The sequence below is a fragment of the Schistocerca nitens genome, chromosome 6 (assembly GCF_023898315.1).
Source record: "Schistocerca nitens isolate TAMUIC-IGC-003100 chromosome 6, iqSchNite1.1, whole genome shotgun sequence".
Taxonomy (NCBI): Eukaryota; Metazoa; Arthropoda; class Insecta; order Orthoptera; family Acrididae; genus Schistocerca; species Schistocerca nitens.
In genome coordinates this window covers 222,793,953-222,816,447 of record NC_064619.1, presented here as the reverse complement: position 1 = coordinate 222,816,447, position 22,495 = coordinate 222,793,953, and the positions used below count along the sequence as shown (strand labels likewise).

At 40.1% G+C, this 22,495-nt stretch overlaps 1 protein-coding gene across 1 annotated transcript in view; it reads right to left on the bottom strand.

Moving 5' to 3' along the window:
* The window catches only part of LOC126262477 (structural maintenance of chromosomes protein 2), a 160,931-nt gene that overhangs the window by 54,271 nt on the left and 84,165 nt on the right, over positions 1-22,495 (bottom strand). The window contains exons 8-10 of the mRNA XM_049959141.1: positions 22,068-22,257; positions 19,041-19,216; positions 17,811-17,929 (exon numbers count right to left, since the gene is read on the bottom strand). Of these exons, the coding sequence (XP_049815098.1) occupies positions 17,811-17,929; positions 19,041-19,216; positions 22,068-22,257 (485 nt within the window). The remainder of the gene's footprint in view (positions 1-17,810; positions 17,930-19,040; positions 19,217-22,067; positions 22,258-22,495) is intronic.

Below are 22,495 nucleotides of genomic sequence, written 5' to 3'. Positions count from 1 at the left end.
AGGAAATCTTCTTTGAATGTAACGCTTTTCAAACCACCATTCGCAATATTTTCCCGCGACCTGTTAGAAATAGGTTCGTTTCAGCAGTTGCAAGAGAGCGCCAGACAACAAGCGTCACTGCGCTTGCGCAGCTACGATGACGCAGGAAGCCCATATGTTCGTAGGTGTAAAACATTAAAAGATCTTACATTATGTCATAAAAGAAACAAGACATCAGAGGATACTTCAAGAACGTCGGACTTTCGTGAACCACACTAAAACGCACAATTCGGCTTAAAATGCACATCCGTATGCAAATTTTCTTGGAGTACCAGTACTGCATTATCTTATGTTTGGTTCTTTATTACGGCATAATGCCATACGTGCACTTGAAATGCAGCGAACAGTTGAAACCAGCCAATAGTGTGAAATTAAACACTTCGTTTCAAATAAATTGACTGCCAAACAGAAAAGATTAATAAAAGCCAAATCTCTTTAGCAAACCGGCCAAAATAACTTCATTGTTCTGTAAGGCAATTAATGTTTGAATTTCAGATAGGTGGAAATAAAATCTAAAACTAATAACATATTTTAGGCTTCCGTAATTACACGAACATATTTTAATTCATTTGATAGCTCCCGGCCGCAAAAATCCGTTTTATCATCATTTAACGTGAGAGCAATAAATGAAGAGGAAACAACAAAATCACTAAACGTAAACACAGGTCACGTGGAGACTCCCAACCACAACTCAGACTGCTCTGTGCATCAGCCCCAGGTTTACTAATTTCCGAACCGTGGCAATATTAAGTAGTGGCGCCCAGCCACACTTCCGTAATGAGAAGCAGGAGAAGGTACTACTCATACGCGACTCAACTGCGCATGCGCAAGAGGCTGCCCGCAATGGCTCAAACGAATCTAATTTAAACAGGTGTCACGCCACACTCATTGGAGGCAATTTGTTGTTACAAAGCATTGCACGGTCTTCCTAAAGCCTTTGACACACTTTGCTGTTGGCAGACGCTTGTATGAGCACTGTTTTGTTGTTGTATACAGTGCGTTTCCTTTGCAACTTAAGTTTTATTTTCTTTCTTTTCTTCTCCTGTTCATGTTTTGTTGCTGCAGTATTATTCTGCAGTAGCAGGATACAGTAATATCCTTTGTTAGAGTATTGGTTCTTACTAGTCACAATCACATAAATTTAACTGAAAACTAAAACAATGAAAAACTCCCGGAATTCTAAACAATTTCTGGGTTTTTCCCGGTTTTCTCCCGGATGAAAAATTTCCCGGATCTCCTGGGTCGTATACACCCTGTGCAGTGGTTAAAGTGTACTGTGTAAGACAAAACTGTGTTATCCAAAACCGGCAGCTGTGATGCACCACAGGACATAGATGACACGGGATGAATGACAGCTATGGAGATGTGTACAGGCGAATAGGTGTGAAATTGATGAGCAACTGACCACCCAGATGAACTAAGGAGGCAACCAATAGTGGTGCCATGATGACCATTCTGTGAGCATTGCTTTGTATGGGTCTCAGCAGCTGGTGCTTGTTTCATGCACCCATGCTGACTGCTGTTCATGGGCAAAAAAGGCTGGAATTTGCATGAAAATCCCGCAACTGGATAGTGGCGACAGGTGGCTTTTTCAAGATGAATCACGTTTTATGCTCCATCAGCGTGAAATGCCTGGAAGCAAACACCCTGTACCAATTGTAGATGTCCACGCTGAAGGAGGTAGCATTATAGTATGAGGAATGCTTTCATGGCATTTCCCGGGTGATCTCGTCACTCTGGAATGCACACTGGATCAACACAAATACGCATCTATCCTAAGGGACCATGTCCACCCCCCCATAAGCAGTTTGTTTATTCTCAGCATGATGGCATCTACCAGCAGGACAATGTAACACGTCACACAACTTGCAGTGTATGTGAGTGGTTTGACGAGCACCAGTATGAGTTTATCATAATCCCCAGATTTACACTGAATTCAAAATCTGCGAGAAACCTAGTCCAACTGGCCACAGCAGTGGAGCCAGCATCACGTCACATCCCTGTCTGTATGCTCCAGAAGCTCAAGGACAGTCCTCCTGCATGCCTCTCAGTGGTCCACTCTACAAACGGGAATTATTCAGGCTTTTAATAGAAGGTCACCATTAATGTGACAGGACAACATATGTTAAAGGAAGGAGCTATAATATGCCATGAAACAGTTCTTTGCTTGTTATGGGTGTGATGTCAGACCACGTGGTCTATAATTCATTAAAAAATTTCAAGTTTTATTTCCTGTTGTTGTTGTCGTCGCCTTCAGTTCAAGGACTGGTTTGATGCAGCTCTCCACGCTACTCTATCCTGTAGAAGCCTCTTCATCTGTCGCAAACTACATCCTTCTGAATCTGCTTGGTCTATTTATTTCTTGGTCTCCTCCTATGGTTTTCACTCTCCACATTTCCCTCCAATACTAAATTGGTGATCCCTTGACGCCTCGGAACATGTCCTATCAACTGATCCCTGCTTCTAGTCACGTTGTACCACAAATTCCTCTTCTCCCAATTCTATTCAGTACTACTTCATTAGTTACATGATATATCCATCTAATCTTCAGCATCCTTCTGTAGCACCACTTCTTCAAAAGCTTCTTTTCTCTCACTGTCTAAGCTGTTTATCGTCCATGTTTCACTTTCATACACGGCTACACTCCACACAAATACTTTCACAAAAAATGTCCTGACACTTCTGCTTCCCTTTCATGCCCCTCAACTCTTACAACTGCCATCTGGTTTCTAAAGAAATTATAAATAGCTCCCTGTATTTTATCCCTACCACCTTCAGAATTTGAAGGAGTATTCTAGTCAACATTGTCAGAAGTTTTTTTAAGTCTACAAATGCTATAAACATAGGATTGTCTTTCCTTAATCTCTCTTCTAAGATAAGTCGTAGGGGTCAGTATTGCCTTGCGTGTCCCTACTTTTCTATGGAATCCAAACTGATCTTCCCCAAAGTCCGCATCTACCAGTTTTTTCATTCTTCTGCGAAGGATTCATGTTAGTAATTTGCAGCCGTAACTTAGTAAATTGATGGTTGGTAATTCTCACACCTGTCAGCGCATGCTTTCTTTGGAATTGATGTTATTTAATTCTTCTTTAAGTCTGAGGGTATTTTGCCTGCCTCATACATCTTGGAAGATGGAAGATGTTTTGTCATGGCTGGCTCTCCAAAGGCTATCAGTAGTTTCAATGAAATGTTGTCTACTCCTGGAACCTTGTTTCAACATGGGACTTTCCGCACTTTGTCAAATTCTTCGTGCAATATCATATCTCCCATCTCATCTTCATCATGTCCTCTTCCATTTTCACAATACTGCCATCAAGTACATCTCCCTTGTACAAACCAACTATATGTTCCTTCCAATTTCTGCTTTCCCTTCTTTGCTTAGACTGATTTTTCATCTGCACTCATGATATTCTTATAGATGGTTCAGTTTCCTCCAAATGTCTTTAATTTTCCTGTAGGCAGCATCTATCTTATCCCTAGTTCTACATCCTTATATTTGTCCTCTAGCCATTGCTGTTTAACCATTTTGCACTTTCTGTTGAAGTCATTTTTTATACGTTTTCATTCCCTTTTGCCTGCTTCATTTATTGCATTTTTATATATTCTCTTATCATCGATTACATTCAGTATCTCTAGTGTTACCCAATGATTTCTACTACCCCCATCTTTTTAGATAGTCTATAAACAGGTTGGCATAGGAGGGCGCCATTCAAGTGCCCATGGCTGTGTCGCAGAGTTGTTTGACCACCACCTCCTTCAAAGGAGAAGAAGTAGAGTATCAGTTTTTCCCTGTAAAAAGTACACAAATTTAACTGAAAACTAAAATAATAAAAAATTCTCAGATGAAAAAATTGCCAAGTTTTTTCTGGAGCGTAACACCCTGTTCTAAAAAAAAAAAAAAAAAAAAATTGGGGTTGCGTTGTCTTTCTAATCACTCTACAAATCTGGCCATTTTGACAAAAGAATCCAAACAGTAGAATTTCTCACCAACTGGACATTTCAACTTAGACTGTGGGAGTTCTGTTTCTGGCATACAGCCTTTCAGGTTCAAAGTTAACAACATGTTACACTTATAGCACCTCTGAATTCTCAGCCTATTTACATCTTTCTGATGGTGGGATTTTTCCAGCTGTACTGGTGCACCAATATCAAGTTCTTGATGTCAATAGGTTAGCTGTTCAACAATGTTTACTTTGAACTATATAACAGAGATAATATTTTATTTAAAAGTTTTATCGCAGATATGTAGTGTATTTACTATGCTTGAGCCAATGAACATTTCGGCGGCTACTTTTCAAAACCATTTTCCTTCCTGGTTTGGGGAAGCAGTGTAGCTCCTCTTCTGCTCTGCTATACCAACAAATAGTTGGCCTTTGTCATATGTTATTCCATATGGAGGGGAAGGCATGTGCACTAAGAGAGAATAAATTGTGTAGCTACACACTCGCCTCATGTGGCCTACGCAACTGGAAGATAATGTCAACACCTCAGTGAGACAAATGTGTCATATCTTTAACAATGGGAACTCCATGTAGGAATATCAACAATGTAGGAAAAGATAGGCTGCTATTAACTGTAAAGACGACATGTTAAGTTGCACACAAGCACAATTAAAAGACACTAACATAAAGCTTTTGGCCACAGCCTTCTTCAGAAAAAGAGAAACACACACCATTCACAACACAAGCAAGCACACCTCATTCAAACATCACTGCCAACTATCGCATGGTATGCAAGCAGCAATCTGGAGGAAGCAGGGAAGGAGACGGGATAGTTGTGAACAGGTGGAGGGATAGACACAAGTGATGTGTGCAGGGACTAGAATGCAAACAAGTGCAGCATCAGGAGGTTGTGGGGCAGGAGGGTAGGAAAAAAGGAACAAATAAGGAGAGGAACAAAAAGATGGGTGGGCGTGTTTTCAAAGAGCAGCAAACATAGAGGGTGGGAGACGAGAATGGGGGGAGATGATAGGATTGGGGGGGGGGGGGGGTGGAAATTATTGGGTGGAGGGTGTGGGGACAGTATGTTAATGTAGGTTGAGCTCAGGATACATACAGTGCAAGACGTGTTGTAAGGATGACTCCCATTTGTGCAGTTCAGAAAAACTGATGATGCAGTTGAGGATCCAGATGGCTTGGGTAGTGAAGCAACCAATGAAATGAAGCGTGTTATGTTCAGTTGCATGTTGTGCCGCAGGGTGGTCTAATTTGTTCTTGGCCACAGTTTGGTGGTGGCTATTCATTCTGGTGGACAGCTGGTTGGTGGTCATATCAATATAAAAAACTGTGCAATGATTGCAGCAGAGCTGGTAAATGACATGGCTGCTTTCACAGGTGGCTCGGGTAGGATAAACCTGTGACACGACTGGGATAGCACATGCTGGGTCTTCCACAGGGATAAGGTACGGTGTCTTGTCCCTGAGTCTAGATCATGAAGATATCATCAGTGAACCTGAACCAGACTAGGGGTTTGGCGTTTTGAGAGGCTTGGAAAGTCTCCTCTAGTTGGCCCATAAACAGGTTGGCAAAGGAGGATGTCTATGGCTGTGCTGAGGCTTTGTTTGTATACCATCCCTTCAAAGGAGAAGAAGTTGTGGGTTAGGATGAATTTAGTAAGGCGTATGAGGAATGAGGCTTTAAGCCTTCAGCTCTTTCCAGAATCTCTCCCCTGAATATATTTCCCTCCACCCCTGTAACAATCCAGACACCCATCTTCTACATGCTCTCCAAACTCTACAAACACAAAAATCTTGGATTCCCCATTGTGGCTGGTTATTGTGTTTCCACCGACAGTATTTTGGCCCTTGATTACCAATACCTCCAACCAACTGCTCATACTCTACCCTCCTACATCAAAGACACCAACCACTTCCTTCACCAACTCTCCAGCATCCCCATCCTTCTACTTCCTGGATTGCTACTCATTACTCCTGATGCCACCTCCCTATACACCAACATGCCTCATACCCACAGTCTTCTGCTATTTAACACTGCCTATTCCAGCCCTCTTCAGACTCTAAACACACTACCTCATTCCTCATACACCCTACTAACTTCATCCTAGCCCTCTACTTCTCCTTTGAAGGAGGATGTATACAAACAACTTCGTGACACAGCCATGGGCACTTGAATAGCAACCTCCTAAGCCACCCTGTTTATAGACTATCTGGAGGAGACCTTCCAAGAACCCCAAAATGCCAAACCCCTAGTCTGGTTCAGGTTCACTGATGGTATCTTCATGATCTGGACTCTGGGACAAGACACCTTGTCTTCATTCCTTAACAACCTCAACATCTTCTCTCCCATCCATTTCACATGGTCCTCTGCAACCTACCACTCTACTTTTGTAGATGCTGACCTCCTCCTCCTCTGATGGTTTCATCCACACCTCTGTCCACATTAAATCCACCAACCACCAACAGTACCTGCATTTCGACAGCTGTCATCCCCTACACACCAAAAAATCTATCCCATACAGCCTGGCTGCTCAGGAATTGCCTATCTGCAGTGACAAGAACTCCCTTCTCAGTATGCTGAGAGTCTCACCAATGTCTTCACAGACAGCCACTATCCCTCAGACCTAGTCTGTAAACATCTCCTGTGTCGTCATCCCCCCCCCCCCCCCACACACACACACCCAATCCTCCCACCACCCTCAATGACCAGCCAGAAATGCATGTCTCTTTTGTCACTCAGTACCACCCTCGACTGGAACAACTCAACCATATCCTTCGGCAGGGCTTTGATTAACTATCATCATGCCCTGAAATGGGGGACATCCTACCCGAAATACTTCCCACGTCACCCACCCTACCTCCACAACACCCTAGTCCATCCCTATGCCACTCCCAATCCCAACACCTTGCCACAAGGATCATATCCCTGTGGAAGAACTTGGATGCATGACATGCAAATTCACCCACCCAGCACTTCCCATTCTAGTTCTGTCACAAGTATATCCTACCCCATCAGGGGCTGGGCCGCTTGTGAAAGCAGCCATGTCATTTACCAGCTCTGCTACAATCACTGCACAACTTTTTGTATTGATGTGACTACCAACCGGCTGTCCACCAGAATGAAGGGCCACCAGCAAACTGTGGCCAAGAACAAACAGACCATCCTGTGGCACAACATGCAGCCAGACATAACATGCTTGACTTCAATGCCTGCTTCACTGCCCGAGCCAGGCAGATTGCTGCCTGCATCTCGTGCCATAGTTGTATTCAAGTGTGCATGAATGGTGTGTGTGTTTCTCTTTTGCTGAAGAAGTCTGTGGTCAAAAGCTTTTTGTTAAGAGTCTTAATTGTGCCTGTTTGCAACTTAATGAGTCTTCTTTACAGTAAGTACCAATCTATCTTTTTCTACATTGTTGATACATTTTAACAGTTACTTAATTCATATTCTTCATAGAAAAATCTAAATCATGAATTTATATCACAGATGCAGTACTTTGCTCGCATTAAAAGGAACACAAAAGGACACAAAATGGCAATTCTTTACAGTCCATATGCAGCACTTTAGTTTTTAACCCTTTTAGTGCCAAATACGATCTGATCATGATCCAGATTTTCGGCGAAAAATGCCAGTAACGATCTGATCGTGATGCCCTTCTCATTCATTTTTTCCGCGCTTGAAGGCAAAGTTGTTAGTATTTCCTAGCCAAGACGCAGAAGGAAGGTCGAAGGCACAGTATATCGATCTTCTTTTCGATTGTCAGTGCGATATTTCGAGTAAAATAAACTTCTCTGGTGGTGTTTATTTACCGACTATTTCGCGGCAGCATGGCGTCGTCAAGTAAGAAGTTGCGGTTCGATACAAGTGATTTAGACAATAATATGATAAGTACTGGAAGTGAAGATGAATTTGCAGGATTTGCAGAAAGTTAATCGGATTATGAGATGTCAGGTGGAGAAGAGGACTTGTCGTTTTCTTCTTCAAGTGACGATTGTGCGTCAGCAAATGACGACGACGACGACGACCAAACACAACTAAATGGCAGTGCAAATACTTTTGTTGAAGTAATGGATGAGGCATCAGATAATCCACGTCCTCCAAGCTTTGTGTATGCAGAAGTACCAGGCCTGAAACATATACCAGCAAACGCCACACCAATTGATTTTTTCAATTTGTTCTTCTCACTGCAGCTTTTTACGATTATGGTGACAGAGACTAACAGATACGCTCGCCAGTTGATTCATTCAACGCATTTATCGCCAAATTCGAGAATCAAACAGTGGCAACCAACAACTGTAGCAGAAATGAGGGCTTTTATAGCAGTAATTTTGAATATGGGACTGATAAAAAAACTGACGATTTTTAGTTATTGCTCAACTGATGCAAACCTGTTGACACCATGGTTTTCACAAATGTTTTCACGCAACAGGTTTCAGTTGTTGCTGCGGTTTTTCCATTTTGTAGACAATTCGAAACTTCACCCTCCTGGTCACCCATTATATGATCCAACAGCCAAGTTTCAAGTGTTGGTGGATATTGCCAACAATGCTTTCCGTCGCTACTACACTCCACACCAGCAACTGAGTGTCGATGAAAGTCTTGTTGGGACAAAGGCGCACTCACAGCTAATCCAGTACCTTCCCAATAAACATCATCACAGATGGGGAGTCAAATTTTGGATGCTGTGTGATTCAGTCGTAAATTACTGCCTAGGGTTTTATGCATACCGTGGTGCAAAAAGTGATGATGACAAAAACGAAATAAAAGAGAATGGCCTGGGATATGTAGTCGTCATGAAACTACTAGCTCTTGGGAGCTACATGCAAAAAGGTTACCATGTGTTTTGCGATAACTTTTTTACATCTATTCCTCTGGCAGAAAAGCTGTATTCAGTTGGCACTTATCTAACGGGAACAATTAGAAGAAACAGAAAATTCCTGCCACGTGGTCTTCTGTCGAATTATGCTGTAGGTCAGCTTAAGTTTTTCAAGAAATCTTTTATACTTCTCTGTGGCTTCAGACAGAAGAAATCACAGAGAAATCCAGTCCTTCTTGTGAGTACATCATCCTCTGCTACATCATCAGAAAAGACAATTTGCAATAGACAGTCGGTCAAGAAACTGGATGTTATTTTTGAATATAATACGTATATGGGTGGCATTGACTCATCTGATATGATGGCATACTGCTATTTAGATGAGAGGAGGACTGTCAAGATGTGGAAGAAGGGAGTGTTCAGCATAATTGCCAGGATGTTGCTGAATGCATATGTTTTGTATAAGGAAAGCCTAAACCCCAGCGACAAACCATTGACACGGCTGAAGTTTAACAGCATAGTCATTTGCAAACTTTCTAAACAGTGGTTTCAGGCAAGGACTGCAACCACAAGTGCAATAGATATAAATGTACCTGCTCCAACAGTATATGGTGTAGAGACTCTTCCAGGGAGAAAGGAACGCTACTGTAGTGTTTGTTCTACGAAGGATAAGAAGCGGCGTTCACGAACAGTGTGTGTTTGTTGCAAGAAAGGACTGCATCCTTCATGTGTTGGTCAGCATGTGTGCAAGTAGTTGTCATAACTGCAACCTCACATTTGTCAGTGATTTATGACTGAAGAACTGAGAACACGTTCAGAGCAAAACAATTTTTTTTTTGTAATGTTATGTTCTTTTTGATTTTTTCCTTAGTGAAATAAAAAAAATTTGTATTCCTTTATGGTGTTTTTGTTAAGAAAACTACAGAGATTCTATATATACCTGAAATTTTTGAGTATATCATCATTTGATGGGTCTCAGAGTAAACTGAAATCAAAGTTTTAATTTTTTTCGATAAACCCCATTATGAAAATAATTTTTTTCTCTGAAAATATGTTCTTTGACAATGTGTATTGCACATATTACTGTAGCCAGCAGCATTCCCTAAAAATTAAAAAAAAAATTACATTCCTTTATGCATTAGTTTAGATTTTATTGCAAGTATGGCAGAGGTCTGCATTTTACTGTAAAATTGCATGGCACTTTTAACATGATCTTTTGAGAAAACGTCTGGCACCAAAAGGGTTAAAGCTGTGTACAAGGACTTTATTCAAACCCAGCCCCAATTTTACCTGCCATTCATATTGCCAAGAAAATATAAAAGCGCCGCATGTAAATGGAAAGATACAAATATGAGCTCTGGCAGAGTACAGTTTGAAACTGCCCAGAAAGTTTTTTTAACAACATGCTCCATTACAAAATTTGTAATATTGCACATATATATGGTGTGTGGAGTGTTTATGTAATGTTTGTGTTGTACGATGATGATGATGATGATGATGATGATGATAGAAGGGAGAGGGTGAAATCCAATAGTGGCACACAGCCTACTACTAACAAATAGCATCAAGGGGGCTGCCAAGCTTAATGTCCCCATCCAACACACGGATCACCATCAACAGTGTCACATGCTTTCACTTCATGACACACTGTGGAGAGGTTTCATATTTAAATCAGGACATTGGTGCAAACCTGGTGATCAGGAACTTAGCACCACCACATCTCCTTCCCTTGCCGGCCAAATGCTGGCAATGAAACTTTTTTCCACCACCAGGATTTGAACCAGCTTACACCCCCCTCCAGATCGAGCACCACCGCTATGTACAAGCAATGACCATCTATGATTCTAAAAAATGGTTCAAATGGCTCTGAGCACTATGGGACTTAACATCTGAAGTCATCAGACCCGTAGAACTTAGAACTACTTAAACCTAACTAACCTAAGGACATCACACACATCCATGCCAGAGACACGATTCGAACCTGCGATTGTAGCTGTCACGCGGTTCCAGACTGAAGCGCCCAGAACTGTTCGGCCACTCCGGCCGGCCTATGATTCTAAATTATACATGAATCTCTCTGTGCTTGATACATGTAAAGCGATATCCTCTTGTTACATGAGGATGAAGCAGGAGTTTAACTAGTGTTAACTAACATGAGCTACAATGGAGCATTTCCGAATCGTCTAAGGGTCTTTTTGGGGTTAACTCGTGGTTTCTGCACATACAGCACTGCCGTAAAAATCAGCTTTATGGATTTTCATAAATTTTGCAGGTTTCTGGCAAAGGCTCTTTTGGCTTGACCAGACAGAAAAAGGGGTGCACAAGAGCTTGAGTCACTATGAGCTACACAACTCAAAAAACGCAAAAGTATACAAACCCCACCCAAAACCTGGTCTGGACAGCTGATACGATAGGTATGGTCACTGGCCCCCAGTGGATGCCTTTTGCTACCATGAACATACCAAGATGAGCACTGAAACAGCAGATCTACAAGTGCATAAAAAACAACCAGTACCTCTGTTTTGCAAAGAGAAAGAACTGTTTCAAGCTCTTTCACAAAAAGTGAAGCAGTCTGCAACTTATATTTGCATTAAAAATCTTACAACTTTCTTGAAATAACTTTTTGTCATAAAATGTGTAATATTCTGCTAGCATTTCTATCACATAAAAGTAAAATAAGAAAAAACTTTCATTCGTTACTGTTCTTCACAATACGTATTATGTTGCAGTGAGTCAGAACTCACCACCTAAAATGAAACCTGACCTACACAATCATACTAGTGCTTTCGCCATAAATATTTTAGTGTAAAACCTTTTTTGGTATTTTTTCATTGTTTAATACACACAACTATTTAGAGAATTAAGCTTCTCTTCTCTGTGAAGTTTCTGATTTATTATTTTTTCTGACTTTAAAGCCTTCTAACTTAGTCCTTTGATGCGGCACAGTGGCAGAACAGGGAGCTTCAGTCAGATTTTCAGAAATGTTGTAAAACTGTCTGCAAAAGCTTGGCAGTTTACCTCAATTCCACTCTGTTTTCTCCCCAAGAATATTGTTTCAATTTTGTGGTTCTTAGCTTCAGATTACAGGTCCTTACATGCTTCTAAAAGAAGTAAAGACACTAACCCATCTCTCGTATTACACTTTTTTTTATTTCAAAAAGCCGAGAGTATTATTCCATAAACTTCACTTTAGATATCGTATATGTTAGATTTTCATGAATTATGTTTCTTAAATTGCTTTAACACCAAACTCCGTAATGATTTCATCTATTGTTTCTACATATACAAATCAAAGATTTTCTTGAAACCAATAATTTATACTATTATTGGCTTACCAATTATCACTATGGTGAATTATTGATTTTAAGTTAAATATGTTCTCTGGTGGAACTTTCCTTTTGAAAAACCACACAGATATTCTCCCAATTGTCTGTCCAAAGTTTCTTCAACTCTGCCCAGGAAAATTTCTGATATAATTTTGTTTGCTACCAGTAGAAGTTACACTCCATTGTAGTTGACATTCTGTTTGTCTCCCTATTATGTAGTGACTGGATTAATGGTATTATCTACTCCATCAATAAACACTTCCGGGCTAAGTTGCCGTGGTCGATCTGTAAAACTACTTCTCCCTGACGTTTCGTTCTCAACTACGGAGAACATCTTCGGAGGTGATGTCAACGACTGGCTGCTAGGAGCTGGGGCCGCCGCTTATATGGATATCGTAGAGGGCGCCACCGCACGTCACGTGGCGTCGATGTGCAGCTATCTCTGGCTATCGTCTGTTCTCTCGATTGCAGGCAATCAATTGTCATGTGATTGATGCAACGTCGACCGCCATATCTTATCCAATTTTAATCCTTCTTCTTTACGATTAAAATTGTATTGATGTTTGTGGATTTCAATTGCCTCTCTATACATACGTGTATAATAATGTGACGTCCTCACTAGCACGCTTGTTTCACCAAATTTTATTTCGTGATCTCCATCCTTAAAAACATGTTCCGCTACTGCCGATTTGTCGATATGTCCCAAGCGACAGTTTCTTTTGTGCTCCGTCAACCGTGTATTGATGCTTCTTTTTGTAGTTCCTATGTAAACCCTGCCACAACTGCATGGAATTTTATATACCCCTGGGGTGGCTAGGGGGTGATGAGCATCTTTTGTTGATCTTAGGCATTCACTAATTTTCTTAGTAGGTCTGAAAATGGTCTCTACGTGAAACTTGGCTAGTACTTTCCCTATGCGATCCGTGATATTATGGATGAACGGAAGAAATACTTTTCCAGCAGATGGTTGTTGCTCTCTCCTATTTTTAGGCATTTTTCTATTTGGGTGAAGTGCTCGGTTAATCTCGTTTTTCGTATAACCATTTTTTGCAAAGGCCATTCGTAAATGATTTAGTTCTTCTTGTAAGTAGCCTGGTTCACAAATATTATTGGCCCTATCCACTAATGTTTTTATGACCCCCCTCTTTTGCCTAGGGTGGTGGTTTGAGTTCTTATGGAGGTAGCGATCAGTATGTGTACCTTTCCTGTAGACCTTATGGCCTAAGGTCCCATCCGCCCGTTTGATAACTGATACATCCAAGAAGTTAAGTTGTCCGTTCTTCTCCTTCTCCATAGTAAATTTAATCTTTGGGTTGATGCTATTTAAGTGTACCAGGAAATCATTCAAGTCTTCTTCCTCATGATTCCATATTACAAAGGTATCATCCACATACCGATACCACTTCGAGGGGCTTTTTTTGGCCGACTGCAGTGCTTGATGTTCAAAATATTCCATGAATAAATTCGCAATTGCGGGACTTAGGGGGCTTCCCATGGCTACCCCATCGATCTGTTCATAAAATTCGCCATTGTACTGAAAATAGGTCGAGGATAGACAGTGTTGGAACAAGGCTACTACATCAGTAGGGAACATATCGGCTATATGGGAGAGAGCTTCATCAACTGGAACCATCGTGAACAAAGACACTATATCAAAACTGACAAGGATGTCATTAGGACCGACAGTAATTTCCCTCAATTTCTCAATGAAATGTAGAGAGTTTTTAATATGACTTTCAGTTTTGCCTATGTAAGGTTGTCACAAAGAGGCAAGGTGTCTTGCTAGTTCTTGGGTAGGAGCTCCAATTGCGCTGACTATTGGTCTCAAAGGAACATCAGGCTTATGTATCTTTGGTAATCCATATAATCTCGGAGGATAAGCCTCCATTTTACAAAGATACTTTTTAACTTCTGTAGGAATGGAAGACCGTTTTATCAGACGATTGGTGGCATTCAGCACATTCGTTGTGGGGTCCTTTTTCAACTTCTTGTATGTGCTGGGTTCCAGGAGATCACTGATCTTCTTGTGATAATCCTCAGTATTCATTAAAACAGTAACATTTCCCTTGTCAGCGGCAACTATAATAACATTCTTGTCTGTATTGATCTCTCGCAAAGCCTTCCTTTCCCCTTGAGACAGATTGCTACTGGGTGGCTTAGCTTTGCGTAATATCCTGGAGGTTTCCATTCTAATTTCGTCAGCAGAATATGATGGTAACTGACGAATTCCTGCCTCTATATTAGCAATAATGTCCTCCATAGGAATCTTGGATGGAGTTATTGCAAAATTCCCTCCTTTAGACAGAACAGAAAGTTCTTCCTTAGACAATTCTTTTTCTGATAAATTAATAACCGTTTGGGAATTGTTTGGAATCGGTGTTTCCTGTCGACCCTCTTGTAGACGATCAAACTTCTCCTTCTGCCTATTGGAAGACACTTCTGCACTAATCTCCATAGATCTAAATGTTAAACTGTCCACTTTGTTTCAATGACAAAACTGCATAGTATTGCTAATAAGTAAATGAAGATTTAGCAGTTGACCATCACATACCGCCAGTCCTCATCGTGTCTGATGTATCCGCTCACGTAGTAATGCCAGTTCCATATGAGAGTAAATACGGTTAGCTTGTGCCGAATGAAACATTCTTCTAACTAACGGCACAAGCTAACCGTATTTACTCTCGTATGGAACTGGCATTACTACGTGAGCGGATACATCAGACACGACGAGGACTGGCGGTATGTATTGGTCAACTGCTAAATCTTCATTTACTTATTAGCAATACTATGCAGTTTTGTCATTGGAACAAAGTGGACAGTTTAACATTTAGATCTATGGAGATTAGTGCAGAAGTGTCTTCCAATAGGCAGAAGGAGAAGTTTGATCGTCTACAAGAGGGTCGACAGGAAACACCGATTCCAAACAATTCCCAAACGGTTATTAATTTATCAGAAAAAGAATTGTCTAAGGAAGAACTTTCTGTTCTGTCTAAAGGAGGGAATTTTGCAATAACTCCATCCAAGATTCCCATGGAGGACATTATTGCTAATATAGAGGCAGGAATTCGTCAGTTACCATCATATTCTGCTGACGAAATTAGAATGGAAACCTCCAGGATATTACGCAAAGCTAAGCCACCCAGTAGCAATCTGTCTCAAGGGGAAAGGAAGGCTTTGCGAGAGATCAATACAGACAAGAATGTTATTATAGTTGCCGCTGACAAGGGAAATGTTACTGTTTTAATGAATACTGAGGATTATCACAAGAAGATCAGTGATCTCCTGGAACCCAGCACATACAAGAAGTTGAAAAAGGACCCCACAACGAATGTGCTGAATGCCACCAATCGTCTGATAAAACGGTCTTCCATTCCTACAGAAGTTAAAAAGTATCTTTGTAAAACGGAGGCTTATCCTCCGAGATTATATGGATTACCAAAGATACATAAGCCTGATGTTCCTTTGAGACCAATAGTCAGCGCAATTGGAGCTCCTACCCAAGAACTAGCAAGACACCTTGCCTCTTTGTGACAACCTTACATAGGCAAAACTGAAAGTCATATTAAAAACTCTCTACATTTCATTGAGAAATTGAGGGAAATTACTGTCGGTCCTAATGACATCCTTGTCAGTTTTGATATAGTGTCTTTGTTCACGATGGTTCCAGTTGATGAAGCTCTCTCCCATATAGCCGATATGTTCCCTACTGATGTAGTAGCCTTGTTCCAACACTGTCTATCCTCGACCTATTTTCAGTACAATGGCGAATTTTATGAACAGATCGATGGGGTAGCCATGGGAAGCCCCCTAAGTCCCGCAATTGCGAATTTATTCATGGAATATTTTGAACATCAAGCACTGCAGTCGGCCAAAAAAAGCCCCTCGAAGTGGTATCGGTATGTGGATGATACCTTTGTAATATGGAATCATGAGGAAGAAGACTTGAATGATTTCCTGGTACACTTAAATAGCATCAACCCAAAGATTAAATTTACTATGGAGAAGGAGAAGAACGGACAACTTAACTTCTTGGATGTATCAGTTATCAAACGGGCGGATGGGACCTTAGGCCATAAGGTCTACAGGAAAGGTACACATACTGATCGCTACCTCCATAAGAACTCAAACCACCACCCTAGGCAAAAGAGGGGGGTCATAAAAACATTAGTGGATAGGGCCAATAATATTTGTGAACCAGGCTACTTACAAGAAGAACTAAATCATTTACGAATGGCCTTTGCAAAAAATGGTTATACGAAAAACGAGATTAACCGAGCACTTCACCCAAATAGAAAAATGCCTAAAAATAGGAGAGAGCAACAACCATCTGCTGGAAAAGTATTTCTTCCGTTCATCCATAATATCATGGATCGCATAGGGAAAGTACTAGCCAAGTTTCACGTAGAGACCATTTTCAGACCTACTAAGAAAATTAGTGAATGCCTAAGATCAACAAAAGATGCTCATCACCCCCTAGCCACCCCAGGGGTATATAAAATTCCATGCAGTTGTGGCAGGGTTTACATAGGAACCACAAAAAGAAGCATCAATACACGGTTGACGGAGCACAAAAGAAACTGTCGCTTGGGACATATCGACAAATCGGCAGTAGCGGAACATGTTTTTAAGGATGGAGATCACGAAATAAAATTTGGTGAAACAAGCGTGCTAGCGAGGACGTCGCATTATTATACACGTATGTATAGAGAGGCAATTGAAATCCACAAACATCAATACAATTTTAATCGTAAAGAAGAAGGATTAAAATTGGATAAGATATGGCGGTCGACGTTGCATCAATCACATGACAATTGATTGCCTGCAATCGAGAGAACAGACGATAGCCAGAGATAGCTGCACATCGACGCCACGTGACGTGCGGTGGCGCCCTCTACGATATCCATATAAGCGGCGGCCCCAGCTCCTAGCAGCCAGTCGTTGACATCACCTCCGAAGATGTTCTCCGTAGTTGAGAACGAAACGTCAGGGAGAAGAAGTTTTACAGATCGACCACGGCAACTTAGCCCGGAAGTGTTTATTGATGAAGACGCCGGCCGTGAAAGCCTACATGGAATGGTATTATCTACTCTTCTCAAATATTTTCTGTTTTCCAAAAGTTTTCAAAAAGCTATTTTTGGTTCTAATCACTTCCAATAATACTGCTGTATATGAGTCTTCAGCACTTACTTTGCACTTTTAAGTGTTTTGATAACTTAATGGATTTTCAAGTTTGTTGATGGGAAATTATGTCAAAATTTTCTGGTATTCCATAAAATTCTAATTTAATTATGGATAGGTATGGCAGAATGTTAGAAAAATCTACTGTTGAAATTATGCAGCACAATAATCCTGACTGCAAAAACAACTAACTCCATCTTCATATTTTGTTTTTTCCTCTTACATATGGTATTAACCATCATTAGAACATCAAATATTTAACCTCTTTACTTATTTTTTGTGAAAAAATTTAGGAATTTTCACTTTTAGAGGAAATAGTAACAGAATGCAACATTCAAATCCCACTTGACATATTCACTAACTCACATCTGATTCTAGCAACAATATGTCATCCTTTTAATGGAAATACTTACCCGGACTGTCCTTAATAACAGGCAGTCATAATGACATACACGCATTTCATCAACTATGTGGCAATAATGAAGAAATGGAACTCACCGAGATTCAAGCCTTTCCACTTTTGCTCTCATTTGCCGTAGAAGCCCTTCTAGCTGCCTTTTCTCTGTTATCAATCGCTCCAAATAACCATCTTCATAATCAAGTTTCTTCATTTCTTCCTAGAAATGAAAATAAATGAAAAGTTAAAGCCTATTACCAACATTATTTTCATAACAAATCTGGAATCTAGGTCAGCTGAAGATTCTGTAATGTTTCCAGATTTTATAGTAAGTGCTGAAACTTTTTCATGAACATTAACAAAGCCAACAATTAAAGTAGCTCAATTCCAATATAAGTTTTACCTGACATGCTACACATTCATCATTTAAAGATAAAGAAGTTGTTATAACAAACTGCTTGTCATTTTAAGTTATTTCTTTTGTCGTCTTAACTAACATTTCTGATTTCATCCTTGGACTGTGACCCCATTCCATTACCTACTACCTCTGTATATTTTTCCTTCCTACAAATTCCACTTTATGAATACCTGGCACTGAAATTTTTTTAATTACCTGACACTGAAATGAACGCACATTTAAAACAACCTTGTTCCATCATTCTTCATGAATTCATTTTCTGTGAATTCTTTTTACCAATTTTGCCACTGCTCTGATCGAATGTCTCTAACAGAGAATTTACTGTAGTTTCTCCACAATATTTACTCAGAGTGAAAATTTCTACAAATTATATACCAAACAAGTTAGCACAATGCTTCCAGGATTGAATCTGCAGGCACATTAACAACAATGGCTGGTATGGTGACCAGCCTGGATGTGGATTTCAAGTGGTTTCCCATATCAGACTATGTGAATACTGGAATGGAACCTATATTTCCCCTCACTTGTATGATTCGCTATGATTTAGGAAATGTTCTCAAGCTTTCACATGAGATAACACTAGTCACAAACAGAGGGATACAGAAGTCATGTCCCAGGAGGAGGAGCCAGGGAGGTAGGTGTGTGTGTGTGGGGGGGGGGGGGGGGGGAGACATGGGGGGGGGCAGCTTGAAGACAAGATGTAATACCACGAAAAAGATGATCTTTTAAAAATTACGATGGTGGCAAGGTTTAAGCCAATCAACCAAAGCATGGGATGATTTGCATACTTGCACAATGTAACAATGTAATTATAAGCAATATGATCACTTCTTTAAAAAAATAAAACAAAATAATAAAGCACTGCACTGTTACTTTAGCTCCACATTGTGTAACTTTACATTCATCAACACACCTCAACAGCTTTAATTTCCTTCTCCACTTTTGTAAACTCTTGTTTACGTGTGTTGTAATCCCTTTCTGTGGTCTTGAGTTCACTTTCCTTTGGTGGCAATATTTTCTTGAAATGCTGAATCTGTCTTGTGGAGTTCTGAACATCTGTCCGAGCTTGTGCCAACTCCTGCTTGACCTCTGTAAAAAGTAATATTTTAGATAAATTTGGACCATTTGTGTGAGGTATATGCATGCTCATAGTGGGCAAAAGTTTTGGTGATGGACACCGTGGTCTTTAGCAGCAAAACTAAAATAACAAAAGACAAGTGCAGCTAAAAGCAATAAAACATTTAAAATTTGAAGACAAGAGAAGAGTACAAAGGGATAAGAATAAAAGCATAAGAAGAAAGCAAATGCAGAAAGAACTATGTTAATATAGCAGACATCTCTGACTACCTGATCACTAAATTGAAAGAGGAAGAGCCTGCCCTGCACACCACACTGATATCCATAATAGAAGTTTTGACTCTAATCCATACAATACAGAACATTTTAAAACACATACATTAATCCTTGTAGTCTGCTAAAATAGGGTAGTTCCCACTTAATTATACTGTTGCTCTTTTGTAGGAATCCAAAACAGTCCCTCTAACTATGACATACACTGGGGCGACAAATATTGTCTTATACCTTCTTTTGCCCAGTGGAGGGTAGGGGCTCAATGTGGTATGGATACAACAAGTCGTTAGAAGTGCCCTACAGAAACATTTAGCCACGCTGCCTGCATAGCCGTACATAATTGTGGAAGTGTTGCCACTGCAGAATTTTGTTCATGAACTGACCTCTCGATTACATCCAATAAATGTTCAATAGAATTTGTGTCGGGCAATGAGGTTGTTGAAATAAATGACTCAAACTGGGAAGAAGGTTCATCAAACCAACTGCAATCAACGGTGGCCTGGTAACATGGTGCATTGTATTCCATAAAAATTAAATTGTAATTTGGAAACATGAAGTACACAAATGGGTGCACATGGTCTCCAAGTAGCTGAACATAACAATTTGCACTCCGTGATTGGTTTAGTTTGACCAGAGGATCCTTTCCATTATATGTACACACAGCACACACCATTATGGAGTCACCATCAGCTTTGCAAAGTGCCTTGTTGAGAGCTTGGGTGCATCGTTCCACGGAGTCTGTGACACTCTCAAACCCTACCATCATCTCTCATCAACTGAAACTGGGATTAATTTGACCAGGCCATGGTTTTCCAGTTGCCTAGCGTCTAACCAATTTGATCACAAGCTCAGGAGAGGTACCACAGGTGACGACATGCTGTTAGCAAAGGCACTCGCGTTGGTCATCTGCTGCCGTAGCCTAATAACACCAAATTCTGCAACACTGTCCTAACAGATACATTTGCCAAGCATCCCACATTGATTTCTGTGGTTATTTCACGCAGTATTACTTGTTTGTTAGCACTGAAAATTCGACTCAAACATGGCTTCTCTTGGTCATTAAGTTTACCTCAATTGCGTTCAGTTTTCTTCCAAGACTGTTGGTGCAATTTTGTGGTTTCTAGCTACACATTCCATGACCTTACTTTTTTTTTTTTTTTTGAAAAAAGTGAAGACACTAAGCCATCCTCTTGTCCTTTGAAACCTCTTTTCACAGACCAAACCCATGGACTTGCGGAAGCTATGCCTCATAGTACATCACTGTTATTGGTTTTTCCAAGCTTCAGGAATTTGGTAAGTATCAGACTTGGAGATCAAAAAAGACAGTGACTATCATCTTGCCTGAATAGCGCACAGTTTTTCATTTGAACAATCCTCATACATTCAGCAGGTCTTTGTACAAAATTCAAAGGGCCTAATTATTTAATCATGTTCCAATGATGGACAAACAATGGGAATGTGGGAAATTAGTGGCATCCGGGGTTTTCTTAAGTGCCATCAATGTTTACGCATCCATTCCGTCGACCTCCTCACTGCTGCTGCTGATGAGTTACCCATATCTCAGCAAATAAAACAGTTTTGAATGTTATCATACAACTTACGTGTCTCTTTGTGTGCTATCATTTGGAGAAAACGCCATTTCAATACCTTGAACTGCTTACAAAATATGATACCGGTTATGACTGCACAGTTCCCAGTGTTCAAGGATGGAATGAGGTGTGTTACGCGTGGCCATGTGCCGGGTATAAAAACCAATATCTCAAGAATGAAACCAAGATATTGTTCTCTTATCGATTTTAAATAAAGTTTTGGCATGTAATCTACATTTCATACTCAAGCAATGTGTGACCTAAAATCCACCATCAGCGAAGGCAGACAACACATATTCACCTCTGTAAACTCTTTAAAAATACAAGTAGTGCTTTATTTAATTTGATGCAATACAGTAACTATGACAAATAATAAGAAATATGGCCCTTTATCAAGAGAAGATATCCGATTGTAAGATGTGCAAAAATCAAATTTTTCACCACGTAGTTATCTTAAAATCAGATGACAAGTGTTTCATAGGGGCCAGAATGCCATCTCTTAGCACATGTAGCAACCTCAGGTCAAGCAGTACAGTGACAACAAAGTCACACTCAGCACAGAATGCAGAGAGTATGTCTGTAGCAATCAAAGGTTTAAAATCACAACAGGAACAATTCACAAGGGTCTACGTTTTACATTTAATATTTCTCACCCTACCATCTCTTGCCTTTTAATTGTTAAATTGAACTGCCTTTTGGTAGACGGAAAGAAGTAAAAAAGAAACATTTTTTAAAAATCATCACTAAATATGGAGAAGTGAGTAGGGTTATTTACTATGAACATTATGTTATTAATAACTACTGAAAAATATTACATTAATAACTACTGAAAAATATTACATTTTAAACACCACTCTAACAGACAAGTATCTCATTTTAAATGTCTGACAGGACACCACTGACTTGATATCTCAGACACACAGGGGATGTGATGGTTGCACAACTGGGAACAGTTATTCATTTTTCAACATAGAAAACATTTGAAAATGTAGCACACTCACGAATAAGCTGCTCCTGCAGTGTCGTAGCAACACCATTTTCATCAGCAACCATACCAGCACTGGCTGCCTGAAATCTTCGCTGTGCATCCTCCAAAGCCTTATTGTCTTTTTCACATTCCTCACGCATTTTTTCAAGTGCTTGTCCTTTTGTTACAATTTCTTTCTCTTTGCGAGCCAATGTAGCTTCTTCCTATTTAGAGAGAGACCCTTTTTTTTTTTTAGATATTACAACCATATTATGTACAAAATAACTCAATACAGTCAACAGCACAAATAAAAAAAAGTTGTTAATATTGTCAAAAAATCAGTGTTACCAATTAGAAAAAAATTCTTTTACTCTATGTGAAATGCTAAAATATTTTAATTTTCATTGTCTCTACAGCTTTAAGCAAAAGTGTGTCAACATTTCAAAGAAATATCCCTTGTCC